We start from the raw sequence: 15,142 nt of genomic DNA on the forward strand, positions 1-15,142 counted from the left end.
AGACGACGTTTCTCCAGGATCGTGGTGCTACATAAAACAAAGACGGAGATAAGGACTTAGTAAGTGAGTCCTAGATACCTAAAGTATAGGAGAAGAAAAAACAAAACAGACAACACACAAAAGACGATAAACAGAAACAGCGCCGACCAGCGTAAATACTGTATGTTTGGAACTTTATTCCTATCTGAGTTTTTCATGTCCTGTGGGTTCTATGCTTTCATTGACTGGGTGAATGGACCGCATGGTTCTCTGTACTGGACCGGCATCCAGAATGCATTAGCACCTTATTTCTAGTGCTCCCAGAATCCAATGCAACCGGGAGCAAAATAAAACTGTTACTGAGGGTGAATGTCAAGCCAAGAAGCTTTTACATGAATGAATGGATGATCTTGGGTGAGATAGTCATGAGATAGATTGTCTGTTCTGGGGTTCTGGAGTCTTTGTGCTAGTTTAACTGCCTGTTTTCTGGTAGCATTTTGGAAGATTGAACAGAAGTTTGAACTGGATTCAGGCTAGATGTTCTGGTCATGGTGGTTCATGGAGTGGTTTTTATTGATTATTTTGGTTCAGCTGGTGGATTTGTTTTCGTCCTAGTTTTACTGTTTTGAGTGAAGTATTGTAGGTTTGGGGCTGAATAACTGGATTTAAGTCTTGGTTTTGTAGGGACTTGATAAAATAAATAATTGAAATAATAAAATATTATTTAAATTGACCAGTTGGCTGGTTGTTGGTGGGAATAAATCTGGGTTTGTCAGGACACTGAGCTGTTTTGCTTGGGATTTAAGTCTGCATATTGTAGAGGCTTTCAGTTGTTTTCAGTCAGGCAGTTTGCCAGATTTGGTTTAGGTTAGAATCTGGATTTGTGAGGAAACCACGCTGTTTTGGTTTTAAGTCTTTTGCACTGACAAAAGCTTTATTGTTGTTGCCCAGTTGGTTGGTTTTATCAGGACAAATCTGATTTTGTCAGGACACTTAGTTGTTTTTATTTTAGGTTAGTTTTAAGTCTGGGATTTGTAAGGATATCGAACTGTTATTGTTGACCGATGGCTGATTTTGGGTTAATTATTTTGTATAAACAGTAATCTGTTTTGATTAAATACTGTAGGTCAGGGTTTAGGCAAGGCCTATGGGATGGTTTTTGTTAGACTTGGCAACCTTGCAACGACGCGCTCACCGTCGTATTTCCAGGGCTAGGCTAGCTGTCTGGATCATTCGAGATGTTTGTTGTATATGACAAGGGAATTCGCGTCCAGCTTCCTAAATCTCAAGCTAAAACTCTCAATAATGAGATGGTTTGCGAGCTGTTCTGCCTGTTTACTTTGTCGTCTGAACCGAGCCTAAAGTTAGCCTGTTAGCCTGCGCGCGAGCCATCAGCAGCTGTACAAACACTGACCCCCAAAATGGTGAGTTGACGCTTCTCTAGAAATCCAAACACCTCGTTAAATTGGCATTTTATCCTCATTTCGTACTGTCCCAGAACAGTCTAACGTTAACTATTAACCGTGGTCTTCTTTTCTCAGGTATTATTTCAGCATTTGAACGCTTTAAGCCACGTAACACGAACACAAACAGGACGGCTCTTGATGTTAAAGTTAGCAAGACGCTAAACATAAAAAATGTAGTGTAGTGAACTTTTTTTCCAGGAAACTTGGGATATTTCGAGCGCTTCATTTTGTGTTCAACGTAAGATTTATATTAAAATACAAGGGATTTAAAGTAAGGTTAGAGCTTTACAGTCGTGGAGAAAGTGAATAGCTGCGTAGCTGCTTGTCATCCTGTGTGTTGATGCAGCTGGCCGACCTCAGAACATAGTCTAATCTGGATTGCTCAATATTTCTTGGATTAAAGCCAAGTAAACCTTACAATACATTAAACTCATCCGGAATGATCGTTATTTATGTATTTAGTTATTAAATAAAAGTTTTGTTTTTGTATGTTCGGCACAGTTTGCATGATTGTAGCTAAAAGTCTTCAGGAAACAAGTCATTATGTTTGCCAACCAAAATAATAACAACCCCCCCGCCTTAATTTAATAGTTCTGGGGGGGGAAAATAACCAATCATCCTGTACTGGTCTTGTGTCTGTGGGCGGGGCTCGAGGCAATGGGCGGATTGTGGGTGGGGCTTGTGCTTACTAGACCAACTCTTGAGCAGCAAACATGGCTTCTACTCTCTTGGTTGAGGGAAAATTGTTTATCTGTCAAGACACTTCTCGGAGGAGTGTTTAAACAAATTTGGGTTCTACGACCCCAGAGAAGAAGAAGAGGAACGGGGTCTTTATTATCGCTACATATACATTATAGCACAGTGGAATTCTTTTCTTCACATACACCAACTGAGGAGGTTGGGGTCGGAGTGCAGGGGCAGCTATGATGCAGTACTCCTGGAGCAGGGAGGGTTGATGGCCTTGCTCAAGGGCCCAGCAGTGGCAGCTTGGCTGTTCCGGGTTCTTGAACCCCGAGCCGCCGATCAGCAACGCAGAGCCTTAACCATTTGAGCCACCACTGCCCCACACAGCATCCTGTCATCTTCCACAATGGAAAAAAGGTTTTCCTAAACTTTAGGCTGTCGCCAACGTTTACCGAATTCACCAAACTCCGTGGGGTCTGAGTAAAAAATCTCAACACGCTGGCACTCGTTTAAAGGAAATCTATCAAATTCTGGCTCTCACCCGATATGAATTTTACTCACTTTATAACCTACCCAGAATGTATCCATCAGTTTGTCATGTGTTGTTTGTGGGAGAAAAATGTGAACGAAACTCACTGGTGGGGATGTCAGTCCATCGCGGTACCATTTACATACACGCTCACATGTATAGTTGCCAGTCCATCTACCAGTAGAGAGAATGTGGTAGTACATTGAGGAAAGCTTGGATGGATATGGACTCATGGAGAACATGTAAATATAATAACTTGAGCATACTCAGATGTTCATATACTTGTTCTACACAGATTTTGTTTGCACTGTGTCAGAGCAGTAATGCTATTGTGATCTATGCATCGTGTGTTTTCTGCCTGACAGCTCCATGAGTGATTTAGCTTTCTTTGTAGCTGAGCAAAGAACAACGCATTATAGGCTACACGTAGAAAGTCTGGAGGCAAGATCAGCTTTCGGAACGTTATTTTTGTGTCGCTTGGCATGTGAAAGCCACCTGTATACAATGCCAGATGTTTTTTTGCCTGTGTAAACAAAGCTGCATTAGTTTTGTATCCAGCAGTTGTTGTTTTTAATTGTTCAAAATGAGGAAGTTTGAATTCAACCGAATCTCCACCTTGCGTAAGGCCAGATCACACCACTCCCATCTGTCTTTACTTTTCAAGAACAGTAACCCTGCATCTGTCAAGCAACGATCATATAAAGGATTGGCTTCAGTTCAGTTCTATTCTGTTGTTTTTCTGTGTGCAGGTGTTCTTGTTAAACCCTCTGGAGAATCTGAAGACCTACATTAGCAACCGTCCACCACTGGTCATATTTATGGTCAGTGTAAGCGCCGTGGCTATTACCTTTCTCACGGTCGGGTATTTCTTCAAGATCAAGGAAATTAAATCGCCTGAAATGACAGAGGTAGGAGATTCTTGTTTGATTATTATTATTTTTTCAAATGCAATTAATCTTGCAAGCTGGGTTAAAAGAGCAGGAGTATAATATTGCTTTTGAATCCCAGTTGCATATCCACAGTAAAGAGGGTATTAAACACAAGGATGTTCCTGGTTAATAATGAACTAGCAAAAAAAATGGATGTTTCCTTGTACAGCAAGAGCTGAGAAGTTCACGCCATGTAACTCGCCTACAATCAGCAACTATGAAAACAATAGTTACAGCATTTTCATTTGTCAGTACCAAAAAAGGGCATGTTTAATTAAGCCTGTCTTTTTGGGATGTGTGCAAAGGAAATCCAACAATCATTGTGTTGACATCATAATTCAAAACATACTGTGCATCAGTTACTGGTAGTTATTAAGGATTTTTAAGCACAATTAGCTTTTTTATGCTTAGGTAGTGTATCTGTTGCACTATTAAGTAACTGGTTATGTATCATGATCATACATTAGGGAGACATCTAGGTAAGTGGTAGGTAAGTGGTGGCTCAGCGGTTAAGATGCTAGGTCAGATCAAAAGGTCGGGGTTGAAGCCTCTGAACTGCCTCTGCCCAGACTGGGTCCCTGAACAAGGCCCTTGTCCAGGGGCCACCTGGGTAGCTGCACCATGGCTGACCCTGCTCTCTGACCTCAGTTTCCTAATAAGCTGGGGTATGAAAAATCCAGTGGGCAGTGGTGGCACAAGTGGTTAAGACTGACATCTTCCCTTTTGAAATCTGGTTGTTTTCGCCAAGTTCCTTAGAACACTAACGAGACCAGACATCTAGATCAAATGTTCAGGATTTGAGATGGTCTCTCAGTGCAAACCCCATGCTAACAACATCTCTCGGTCAGCATGATTTGTTGTAGGGAAAGAAAAAGAATAATAACATCCAAACAAAAACAAAAAAACAAAAGTGTTCCAGAACGTTAGGTGCTTGGGCCTCTGTAAAGAAAAAAAACAATTGGATTCCAGAACATTGTCTAAATCCCATTAATTGGTGCAATTAATCATTTCAACTGAGAAAAAACTGTGGCCAGACTAAAAGCAGATAAAAGTTTAGAAGGGACTTTCTGAGCTCTAAGGTTAAGTAGTATTTGGCAGGAGATATGCATGCCGCACAAAAGGTATTAGAAGTTATATTATAAGAACAGGATGAATATGGACATCCTATGAATAATCACTGAATAATATTCCTATATAACCACGAACCAATGATCTACACACTCTTTAGGACTGGAACACCTTTCTACTACGTTTCAACGAGCTGGACTTGTGCATCTCAGAGAACGAGACACTCAAGCATGGCCTGAACGAGTCGACGACACCAGAGAGCACCGTGACAAGCAGCCAGTCACGCACCAGCACTCAAGCGCCGTTACCGCTGGAGGATCCCGGTCCTGTTAACATCTCTGTCACCATTACACTCACCCTGGATCCTCTGAAGCCATTCGGTGGTTATTCGCGCAACATCACCCACCTTTACTCCACCGTGATGGGCCAACAGGTTGGTCTGGCTGGTAAGTGTGTGGTAAACGTTTTTAAGGTCTGTGTTTTTTGCCTGAGGTTTTGTTCCCTACTTAATAAAAATGCTGTTCCTGAATCACTGTGTCAGGACTGTTGGCTATCTCAGGTCATGTTATTATAGTAAATGGAAATATACCCAGAACTTGACATTCCTTTCACAAGAAGCTGTAAACAATAATCTGGCTCCAGTCCCAGCCTGTATGTTGACTTCTTTTTAAGAGGTCAGGAGGAAAACGAGGAAATTGGTGGGGAATAATTATAGAAATAAATAAGCAAAAAACAGATAAAGTGGGTGACATAAGTGGTTATTGATTTGTTTGTGTGTGTGTGAGAGAGAGAGAGAGAGAGAGAGAGAGAGAGAGACTTATTTGAACCAGAATAGCTTTCTTACTGAAAGCATTGGTTTTTTGGTGATCATTTCTGCATAATGTTTTTTGTTCTTTCGCCAAACACATCAACCGGGTTAGACATGTTCAGTCTATATGGAGCTTTTGATTGATGTGTGGTTGTGTTTTGTAGGCAGGGAAGCTCACGAAGAGATGAACATCACTTTCACACTGCCTGCGTCCTGGAACTCGGACGACTGCGTTCTGCACGGACGTTGTGAGCAGGTGGTCTTCAGCACCTGCATGACCATCAGTGCAGCCAGTAACGTCTTCCCTGTTACAGTGTAAGTTCCTGTTTGCACTTGCCGTGCTGCAAGAAGACATCACTATAAACAGAAACCTGTATTTGTCTTGTGTTTTGGCATCGTTGCCTGTAAATATTGACACAGGTTTACACTGTTGATTCAGCAATGTCATGTTAATAGGGTGTGCAGCGAAAAGCCGCGGCTCTACCGTTGCTTCTGTCAATATCCACGTCTGCATTAAATAACAGGAGATTAAAAGTATTGATCACGGATTCTGCATTAAAAGGATCTCTTTATGTAACAAAGATTAATATATTTATCAGCGCTGTTGAATTTTCAAATCTGGTTTGTCAGAATTGTTTATTTATCTTTATCTGTTAATGATTCATATGTTTATAATAACGCACTTTTCTAATATAAGAGAAATGATCATTTCTAAGGTAACATTTAATCCATGCTTCACTGTTTTGAGATCACAGTTACCACATACTGTTCTTGTAGCGCTCTGGTGTTTGTCCTGAAACTTGAAACTGCTCGCGGTTTTATTTTAAGAAGAGCAGGGATTTCCAAACTCTCAGGAACACAACTACGAGTGTGCTACATTTTTTTTTTACATCTCAGTAATTATCCAGTAAAAGGGTGAGGTCTTGGGTCAGTCAAACGTGAAAGTAGCCAGATCTCTAAAGCGTTAAACTGGTCTGCGTTTAAGGAGTGTACAATCCGATACTTTGGTGCTTCCTACAGCATGCTTGTTGGAATTTAGTTTGGATTTTAAGTTTCCAACCAAACATCATTTTGTCCTCCAGGCAGCCACCGCACTGTGTTCCAGAGACGTACAGCAACGCAACGTCCTGGTACAAGATCTTCACAACGGCGCGGGACTCGGACACTAAATACACACAGGACTACAACCCTTTTTGGTGTTACAAAGGTGCCGTTGGGAAGGTGTACCACACTCTGAACCCTAAACTTACAGTCATTGTACCAGAAGTGAGTCACAATGTTCTCTTTAATTTCTGTTAAAGGGTCTTGGTGCTAGTTTGATTCTTGGTTCTTTACACAGTGGAATTTAGCCAGTTTGAATTTCTTGCACTATTGTCGAGCTCCTCTTTTTGTCTTTCTAGGATGACCGCTCTCTCATCAACCTGCACCTAATGCACACCAGTTACTTTCTCTTTGTGATGGTGATTACAATGTTCTGCTATGCAGTCATTAAGGGCAGACCTGGCAAAGTAAGACAGAACAACCAGGATTTCTGTCCAGAAAAGGTATGCCATGTCCTTTTCCTAGATTTTTAATAAAAAATTAACTTAAAAAAAATTAACTTAAAATTAAAAAACTTCATTTAGAACAACACATATTTGTCTGCATAACATATTTAGATGCTCAGTCCATGGATGTGAATAATGAATCTGATCAGAAGGTGTTCATTTTCTAAAACAGCAGCTCTGGCAGATGCTTCAACACAATCTTTTTTTTCCATGCCCCATGATCAAATACCCCATGAACCACACAAATTGCTCTGCCCCTGACTCGTTAGCATTATTTGGCTAGCTTGGCAGCAAAAGACGGCTCTTGGCAGCAGAACTATGCTAACAAGATTTAATGAGTGAAATTATTATGGCTTAGAAAGCTCACAGCTTTGGTTTTTGGTAGGGATTGGATTTGGCATTAGCCTAACTGTTTCTCTTTCATTCTGCCTTGTTTGGGCTTTCAAAAAAGATTCAAAAGAAAAATACCCAGAGATTCAAGTATACCTGTGGCTTGTCTGAACTTCACTGCAGTCGTCTGTCAGTAAAGATTACGGCGGGCCGTTTTTAAAGAAAGACACTATTGCTGTCAAATCGCTATGATATGAAGGGAATAAAACATTTGCTGTTGTTGTAAAATAATCTGTGCGTTTAACAGTAATTCCACTGAATGAATCAAGGACTACATCATCGTCCTGTTCTTGATTCTTTTCCTACATCAGCAAACCCCAGAATACTGATGCTGTAGAATTTTACATTCTTACCCTGTGCTTTGCAGGTCGCCTTGTCGGAGTGATAAAAATCATCACAGGCGAAAATATGGACTGAACTCGTTCAGCATCGGACCGGAGTATCTGGAACGAACCATATCGGAAGTGAAAGAAAAAAAAAAAATAGTCGCCAGTTAAATCCAGGAGGAAGGTGACAAAAAACTGTGATGCAAATCTCTGCAATGTTGGGTCACTCCAACCAAAGACTTTCAAGTGCCTGTATCTACTGTGTAAATGCTTGTAGGACCCTTATATTAAGTACGGAAGCACTTTGCTTAAACCCACCCCCTTCTACTCTGTGTGACACAAAATATGTGAAGAAAAGAGACTGAACTGAAGTGACAGCACTTACCCATCTTATCATTCAAACATTGACACCCCCCCCCCCCCTTTTTTTTTGTCAATCACACACAGCATCTCACAATCATCTGTGATAATTGTCCTGTGGCGTTCCTGACCCTTTTTCTTTTCTTTCTTTTATCTGTTGCTCTTTTGTTTTGTCTAGTGGCACTGTCTAATTTCAGATGGACTGGCTAGAGAATGACCTGGAAAGCCAGCAGACTGCTAGGAAATGATTTATAATCTAGATGATTATTATTTTTTTTTGTGCGTGCGCTATCTAGATGCCAGTACATATAAGGGTCATTTAATAAAGGGGAAAAAGACTCCCAAGGACACCTGAAGGACAGTAGGTTCATCTTCTTGTAGAGTTTCTGGACGATGCCCCAGACATCACTGAAACAGAAAGAGTCGTCATTGATAGATTATCTCATAGGGACTGATTCATCACCTCACATCTTAGATTTTGACATGGGTTTATGTCCAGGTAGATTGAATATACAGCATTCATGGAAATCTCACATACACAATTACAATCTTATTTAAAATGTGATTTCTAAGTCGATTTAAAACGACTTAGTTTTATCATGTGTAAACTATTACCTCCAAAGTTATCGCTTTATTATATTTTGGAAATGAAACAAATTTAGTGGCTAATTTTTCATTACAAAATTCATTCCTGGGGTCTGTTTTGCATAATATATCATATTCGTCTTTAATCGTTCGACCTCGTTGCCTAATTCCACATATGAAACGTGACATCCTATAACACAGCGTCCATGTTTGTGCTCGCATTCGACGGTGCAGTTATTTAGATGATTAGTATTTTTTGGATTTTGTCTTAAAGCCCAAAAACCGCAGCAGCAACAGCAGAAACAAAACCAACAACAAATCAGAGTCGACATTTTCAAGAGCGTTAAAAAGGTTAGAGGAAAATATGAGCTTTAAATGAATCTACCGATGCTGTTATTCAGGTTTATTTATACCAAGGGCATTCTTAGGTGGTGTGTTTTTTTTTTTTTTTTATCAACTTTGCACGGCATTAATATGAGTGGGCTGAAAACTCGCCCAAAAGAAGCCACATTTAACACAATAAAGTTAGTAACTGGATAGCAGTCTGAAGGTTTTATTTTCTGAACAGTAATAGGCATACGCCTTGTCCAATCAGCGACAAGCATTTGAGGAACGAAGATGGCGTGTTTCTGATGTTGCTGTTGCCTTTTTTTTTGTGCATTGGCTTCATAATATATTCCCACATTCACAAAAACGCACCCTTTTGTGTCCCGTCTCTTTCGCACCCGCACGTGCTGTCAAACCACTAATGTGCCTTTGCACTAATCATCCGTGTAATTAACTCGCCCTCTTGAATAGCAACACCAAACACCAGAACTGAATTTAGCAACATGTCGATTAATTTTCTCTCATTAATAAATAGCAGGTCATATAAACTTTCCAGGAAACCAAACCCAAGTTCACCTTTAATTTAGTTAAGATTCATAACTGGATGTGTTTCAGAAAAGCAATACTTAATATTAAAGGTGTTTCTTTTTTTAATGTATTGCTTATATAATACATAAATACACTTTGGGTTTTATGGTGAGTTTTTAATTCGAATCACTTTTAAAGCAAATCCAAAAAAAAAAAAATTTGTTGGAATTTTCTTGGAGAAATGGAGGTGTGTTGTGGGATTTCTGGATGCAGCCTTGTTTTTTTTTTTTTTTTTGTTTGTTTCTGTATTTGTTTTTTTTTTTGGATCATATTGATCTGTCCCCTCATGTTCCTTTCCTCATTTGAAATATATTGCAGTTTTCTAGTTTTAATTCCATCCTTATACCCTTAACCTGAGTTGCTATTCACAAGAGTGTGATGCCATTGCAACCTCCTTTCACGTGTCTTAATGCATGATTGTAAATGTCCTACCTGCTGATCAGTCCCTTAGAAAACAATCCCATTGTTTCTGTGCTGTTTGTAAATGACTGTAGACACATGCTTCGCTGAATAAAAATCAACCATGAATAATGAATCGTGATTATGGTTTGCTTTTGATCCTTGTTATATCCTTGTTTGATCCAAGCTTCGAGTGGATTTTATGACCTTGGAGTTTTTCTGGTTGTATACACGTGAAACAATGTTCTATAAGACAATATATAAAAAAACAGGGAAGGAATCATTGTTCTAACCATAAGCTTGCCACTGTCTGTTTGGGTTGTGGGAATATTTTCAGTGAGTTTGGGGTGTTTATAGAGTCCTCGTGCACCTGATACAGATCCCATAGCAAACAATATCATGTCTAGACTGACAAATTGCCTAGCAACAGATGGGCTACAGTCATTATAGTATAAGCACAAGTGCATAGGTTTATATATGCCTTTCAGAATCTACAAAATGTTAATCATTTAAAATAAATCATAAAAAAGGATGATAAAAACAAGCTATTCCACATAGCAGATGTTCAAAAGTGTTCTAATGTACAACCCTATTATATTTATAAAGGCCATTCTTCACGCGCACGCGCACTAGGGACAAAAGTTCCGGTTCTTTTTGTGAGTGAGTCAGATCATTCGGCTCAGCCCTTCATTAAGAGACTATTATTTTCTAAACCAGACAAAGGTTATGATTGTTCTTGAGCACTTACGCATGGATAAGGTCGTTTACGAAAAAATACTCCAATACTCTAAATTCTCCTTCTAATTACTAAAACTATGCGAGTCTGCTCTTTACGTTCATCTAAAAGAACCGAATCAATGAACCGACCCCTTCACAAACGATACACAGAATGTCGCCTCTTTAGGCAAAGTATGAAACCCTTTCACGCCTGATGCTTGAAACTGAAGTAAATACCGTTTTAACAAGAAGAACAAAGTGTTTTTAAGTATATTTAAAGAAATGTTTTCGAGTTGACGACAGTATCAGGTGACTTTTACTTTTTTTAAGTAAAAAAGGGATATTTTTAATGTTTTTACAGCTCACGTGCACTAAGAATAAATAGTGCCATATTTGTTTTTGTTTGTTTGTTTGTTTACTTATTTTATATAGCAGCAGAACCTGATAAAAAAAAAAAACCGAACAGAAAGCACTTTTTAAACACATTGTGTCATGACAAATGTGTCATTTCTTACAATGTAGCCGAATTTACTCACCACTATATCTAAAGACCCAACATATCATGCTAATTACGATAAAACGTGTTAATATTAGGAAATTCAAACGCCATAATTGTGTGTTTACTACCTCAAAAACCTACTTTAGATTTCTAAATGTAGCATAACGCCCGTTTCCGTTACCTCATTCTGAGTTTCATAAATTTCTGGAAGGATCTCAAATTTAGTTTTTATTTTTTTATTTTTTTTTATGTCTAAAGTAAAAGCCTGGATGTAACATTTTACCTCAGAAATTCTACGACGTATCTTACATCAGAAAGCCTATATGATGTTTTTTTGTTGTTGTTGTTTTACCTCATGACGTATTTTACCTCAGAAAACCTAAATTATGTATTTTACTTCATGACGCATTTTACCTTGAAAGCCTAGATGATGTATTTTACCTCATAATTCATACGAGGATTTTGCTTCATAAATCATATGAGGTATTTTGCCCCAGAAAGCCTGGATGTAGCATTTTACCTCAGAAATTGACATCATTTACCTCAGAAAGCCTAATTGAAGAATTTTGCCTCTCAAATCCTACAACGTATCTTGCATCAGACAGCCTAGATAATGTACCTTATGACAAATTTTAACTCTAAAACCTAGATGATGAATTTTTCTTTATGACACATTTTACCTTGAAAGTTTAGATGATGTATTTTACCTCAGAAATCCTATGACGTATTTTGCCTCAGAAAGCCTGGATGAAGCATTTTACCTCAGAGATTCTACAGTATATTTTACTTCAGAAAGCCTAGATGAAGAATTTTACCTCATAAATCCTACTACGTATCTTGCATCAGAAAGCCTAGGTCAGGGGTCACCAACCTTTTTAAGACTGAGGGCTACTTCAAGGGAACTGAGTAGTACGAAGGGCTACCGGTTTGATACAAACTTCCTCAAGAGCAAAATTGCACAGATCACTTTTTAATAATAATGATAATAATAATAATCATAATAATAATTAAAATATAAAGAATTAATATTTATATTAATATTAAATAATAATTTTAAAATCTACGTTAATGCAAGCGTTTTTTATTCAAAAACTACAGCAAGAAAATTTTTTTAGGCGTAGCTATATTTTGACCAGTGCTATTTTAGAACGTGCCTCGCGGGCGCCTTAAGTGCTCCTTGCGGGCAACCAGGTGCCCGCGGGCACCGCGTTGGTGACCCCTGGCCTAGGTGATGTATTTTTTCCTCATGATGTATTTTACCCCCAAAAGCCTACATGATATGCTTTATCTCAGAAACCTCTGTAAACCTCTGTAAATCGCTAGTCATCTGACATCTTAGAGTCCCTTACTTCATACCTCACAATTTTCTAAATGTATCTTAAAGTCAAGCTTATAAGTAAGGAATAAAATGTAAAAACATCCCTGCCACAGTTAGTCACTGAGCTGACACTTTATCTTTGTTCTCATGTTTAATGTGAACATTAACTGAAGCTCAAGATTTGTATTTACATGTTTTTATGCTCTGCTGCCAGATGATACTCGCGTAAATGTACGTGTTTCTAAGTGGCCGGTAAGAGTACACCGCAGCTGGTGTTTTCCTAGCAACAAATTAACTATTGGTGTTGAATAACGTTTATTCAGTTCGGTAATCACACTGCAGTCTCAGTACACAGAGGAAGAAGTGACTATTCATGAAGTTGATGACGTTTCCCTTTTCTCCTAGGAAACCTGCTGGGTATATGGGAGGGAACACACAGCAGGAGGAGGGGGCACTGGTGTAACATGACCTCTGTTGTGTTTTTTTGTTTTTTTTTCCTCCTTTCCCCTATCAGTCATTTGCAGAGTTGAAGATAAAGTGTTCATTGGACGAGAAAGAACGTGTTCACGGGACGTGTTTTTAATCCTCTGTAGGAGGAAAAGTCTGTGGCATCAGAGTTTTTATGTCCCACCTGCTGCCTTATCTTGTATCTCCAGCTTTGCCCTGTGTCTCTGTGTGTGTTTGTTCCTAAAAGGAAGAGAGCGTCTTACACATCAAGTAAGGAACCTCGCAAAATGAGATTGTTAATCTTTTGGTTTAAAGAAAGAGATTAGAGAGTAAACTTTTCCAGATTTGCTTCACATGTACCTTCTTCTGATGGCAGGGTTTAATGATTTATTTGGAAAACTGAGCTCTTTAACCTACGTGTAAATCCGAGCAACCAGCACTAAAGCCTTTTAATGGTCTACTACTTAATGGTTGTTCAATATATTATAAAATGGCTTCTGATGCCTAAAGACTGGGTCATGAGATCCCAGGGTTCTCAAAACCTCCACAATATTATCGGTGCTTTTACAACATTTAGTTTTTGGGTCAAACTGTTAAAATAAAGCTATTACAAATAGCTGTTAAACGTTATTAGTATCATGTTATCTAATTTGAATCAAGTTTTCGCTTCAGAAACCAATGTGGGTCTAGTGTGTGTTTATATGATGTGAAGTTAGTATTGTTTGACATTTTGTTTAGAAATAAGCATGCTCAATTATCATTTGTATTGAATTAAGCTAATATTTTGCAATTATCAGTTTTTATAAAATGTGTCCGTTTTGTTTCTATTTAGCTCCTAGCTAGAACATATAACTTTAGAAATTGTCCACAGCAATAGTCTTATCTGCAATTTTTTGGGGGGAAAATCAAAGCACGCTTCTTTTCTAGCACCAGGTTCAACAAATGCTAATTGAAACAAAAACAAAATAACAGGGTTGTTTCTCTCAGCTTGCAATATTGGATTGGTTCATGCCTCCTCCAGACCCCCCCTGACTAAATAAGATCACAGCAACACGCAGCACCCAGATTTAAAGGCCAGGTCAATAGTAATGGGTTTAAATCAGGCCCATGTAGGGAAAGCGTATCTTCAGGGGCCACTTGGCTGGAGTGCATTTTAATCACAGCAGCCAGAGGAGGAACAGGATGTTTTAAAAGGATTGTTCTACCATCATGTGACACAGCTCAGCCACAGAGCTGCGCTGATCTGAGATCAGGCTTGGCTCAGCATCGAGATCGGGATGTGGATGAGGAAATCTCATCGCTGATCAGAAGCAGGGTTCTGTGTAGGGTTTGTTTCCTCTCGTTTCAGCTTGACACCACTGCTTTTCTTTGAGGTAAAAACTTTCTCTATTGTTTTCTTTCACACTGTGTGTCTTTGTTTGCACACAGCTTTCAAAGTGGATTTTCCTTCGCATGTGAAAGGTGCAAGACTTGTTCATGTTCTAGGGGTTGTATTTTTTCTTACCTTTGCTGAAATAATAATCCAAAACTCAAACTCTAGCTTGACTGCATGAATCAGGGAGTTTAGTGGAAGTTTACAAGCTTCCTCAGGTTGTTGAATTGGAAAGCGTTTTTCTTGTAGGGTTTTTTTTTGTTCCTTTGTAACGATCAGCTGTGTTGAAGAGTAGAGCTGGACAAAGTGCATTAGGTCGCATGGAAATGTAAACAGCTTCAGTTGCTTAGTAAACGTGGTGTGTGTGAGAGAAAAAGACTGTGTGACAGGTGTTTTTTATAACTTGTCATATATCTAGCTATTAATACAAGCAACCTTAATACTGTAGCTATGTTTACTATTTATTCTCTGAGCATGTTTGTTGTATACAAGCTTTGTATTGGTTTAATTTTTTTAGTCTTTTTGTCCACCTTTTTTCTACCCTTTAGGTATGAAACGAGGGAACGGCAGCACCAGGAACAGCTGTTAGGACCAAGCCATGTTTTGTTTAATTCTTTTTTAAATAAACACAAAGCACATATAAGTGCAAACCTCACAGTTTTGACATGCCTTAAGGGTTGGCAATTTCGTTAAACATCTTCCAGTCTTGTTTTTGATAAGGTCATGTGGTTGTATCCAAACCGATATGTCTGTGCTAAACAGCTGTGCAGCTTTTGTTTCAGTGTGGAAAATGCGAAGGGGCTG

General features: G+C 38.9%; 2 protein-coding genes across 3 annotated transcripts in view; both read left to right on the forward strand.

Moving 5' to 3' along the window:
• Positions 1-1,142: 1,142 nt before the first annotated feature.
• On the forward strand, positions 1,143-10,121 carry tmem248 (transmembrane protein 248). Its single transcript, XM_060862816.1, has 7 exons — positions 1,143-1,403; positions 3,408-3,566; positions 4,816-5,101; positions 5,628-5,778; positions 6,546-6,729; positions 6,864-7,007; positions 7,768-10,121. Exons 1-7 carry the CDS (start codon positions 1,401-1,403, stop codon positions 7,783-7,785), a joined length of 945 nt encoding a protein of 314 aa, XP_060718799.1. The 5' UTR covers positions 1,143-1,400; the 3' UTR covers positions 7,786-10,121.
• A 2,934-nt stretch (positions 10,122-13,055) lies between these two features.
• doc2b (double C2-like domains, beta) overlaps positions 13,056-15,142 on the forward strand; it is a 132,445-nt gene continuing 130,358 nt past the window's right edge. Inside the window, exon 1 of one of the 2 annotated variants that reach the window (XM_060862930.1) lies at positions 13,056-13,236. The gene's annotated coding sequence lies outside the window, so the exon portion shown is untranslated. Of the gene's footprint in view, positions 13,237-13,888; positions 14,340-15,142 lie in introns of those variants that run through there. The other variant, XM_060862931.1, reaches the window with a different exon arrangement.

The sequence above is a fragment of the Tachysurus vachellii genome, chromosome 26 (genome assembly GCF_030014155.1).
Source record: "Tachysurus vachellii isolate PV-2020 chromosome 26, HZAU_Pvac_v1, whole genome shotgun sequence".
NCBI classification, from domain to species: Eukaryota; Metazoa; Chordata; class Actinopteri; order Siluriformes; family Bagridae; genus Tachysurus; species Tachysurus vachellii.

Coding starts and splice junctions, on each gene's coding strand:
- tmem248 (XM_060862816.1), top strand. Junction 3,567..4,815: donor AATCGCCTGAAATGACAGAG/GTAGGAGATTCT, acceptor CACACTCTTTAG/GACTGGAACACCTTTCTACT. Junction 6,730..6,863: donor TTACAGTCATTGTACCAGAA/GTGAGTCACAAT, acceptor TTGTCTTTCTAG/GATGACCGCTCTCTCATCAA.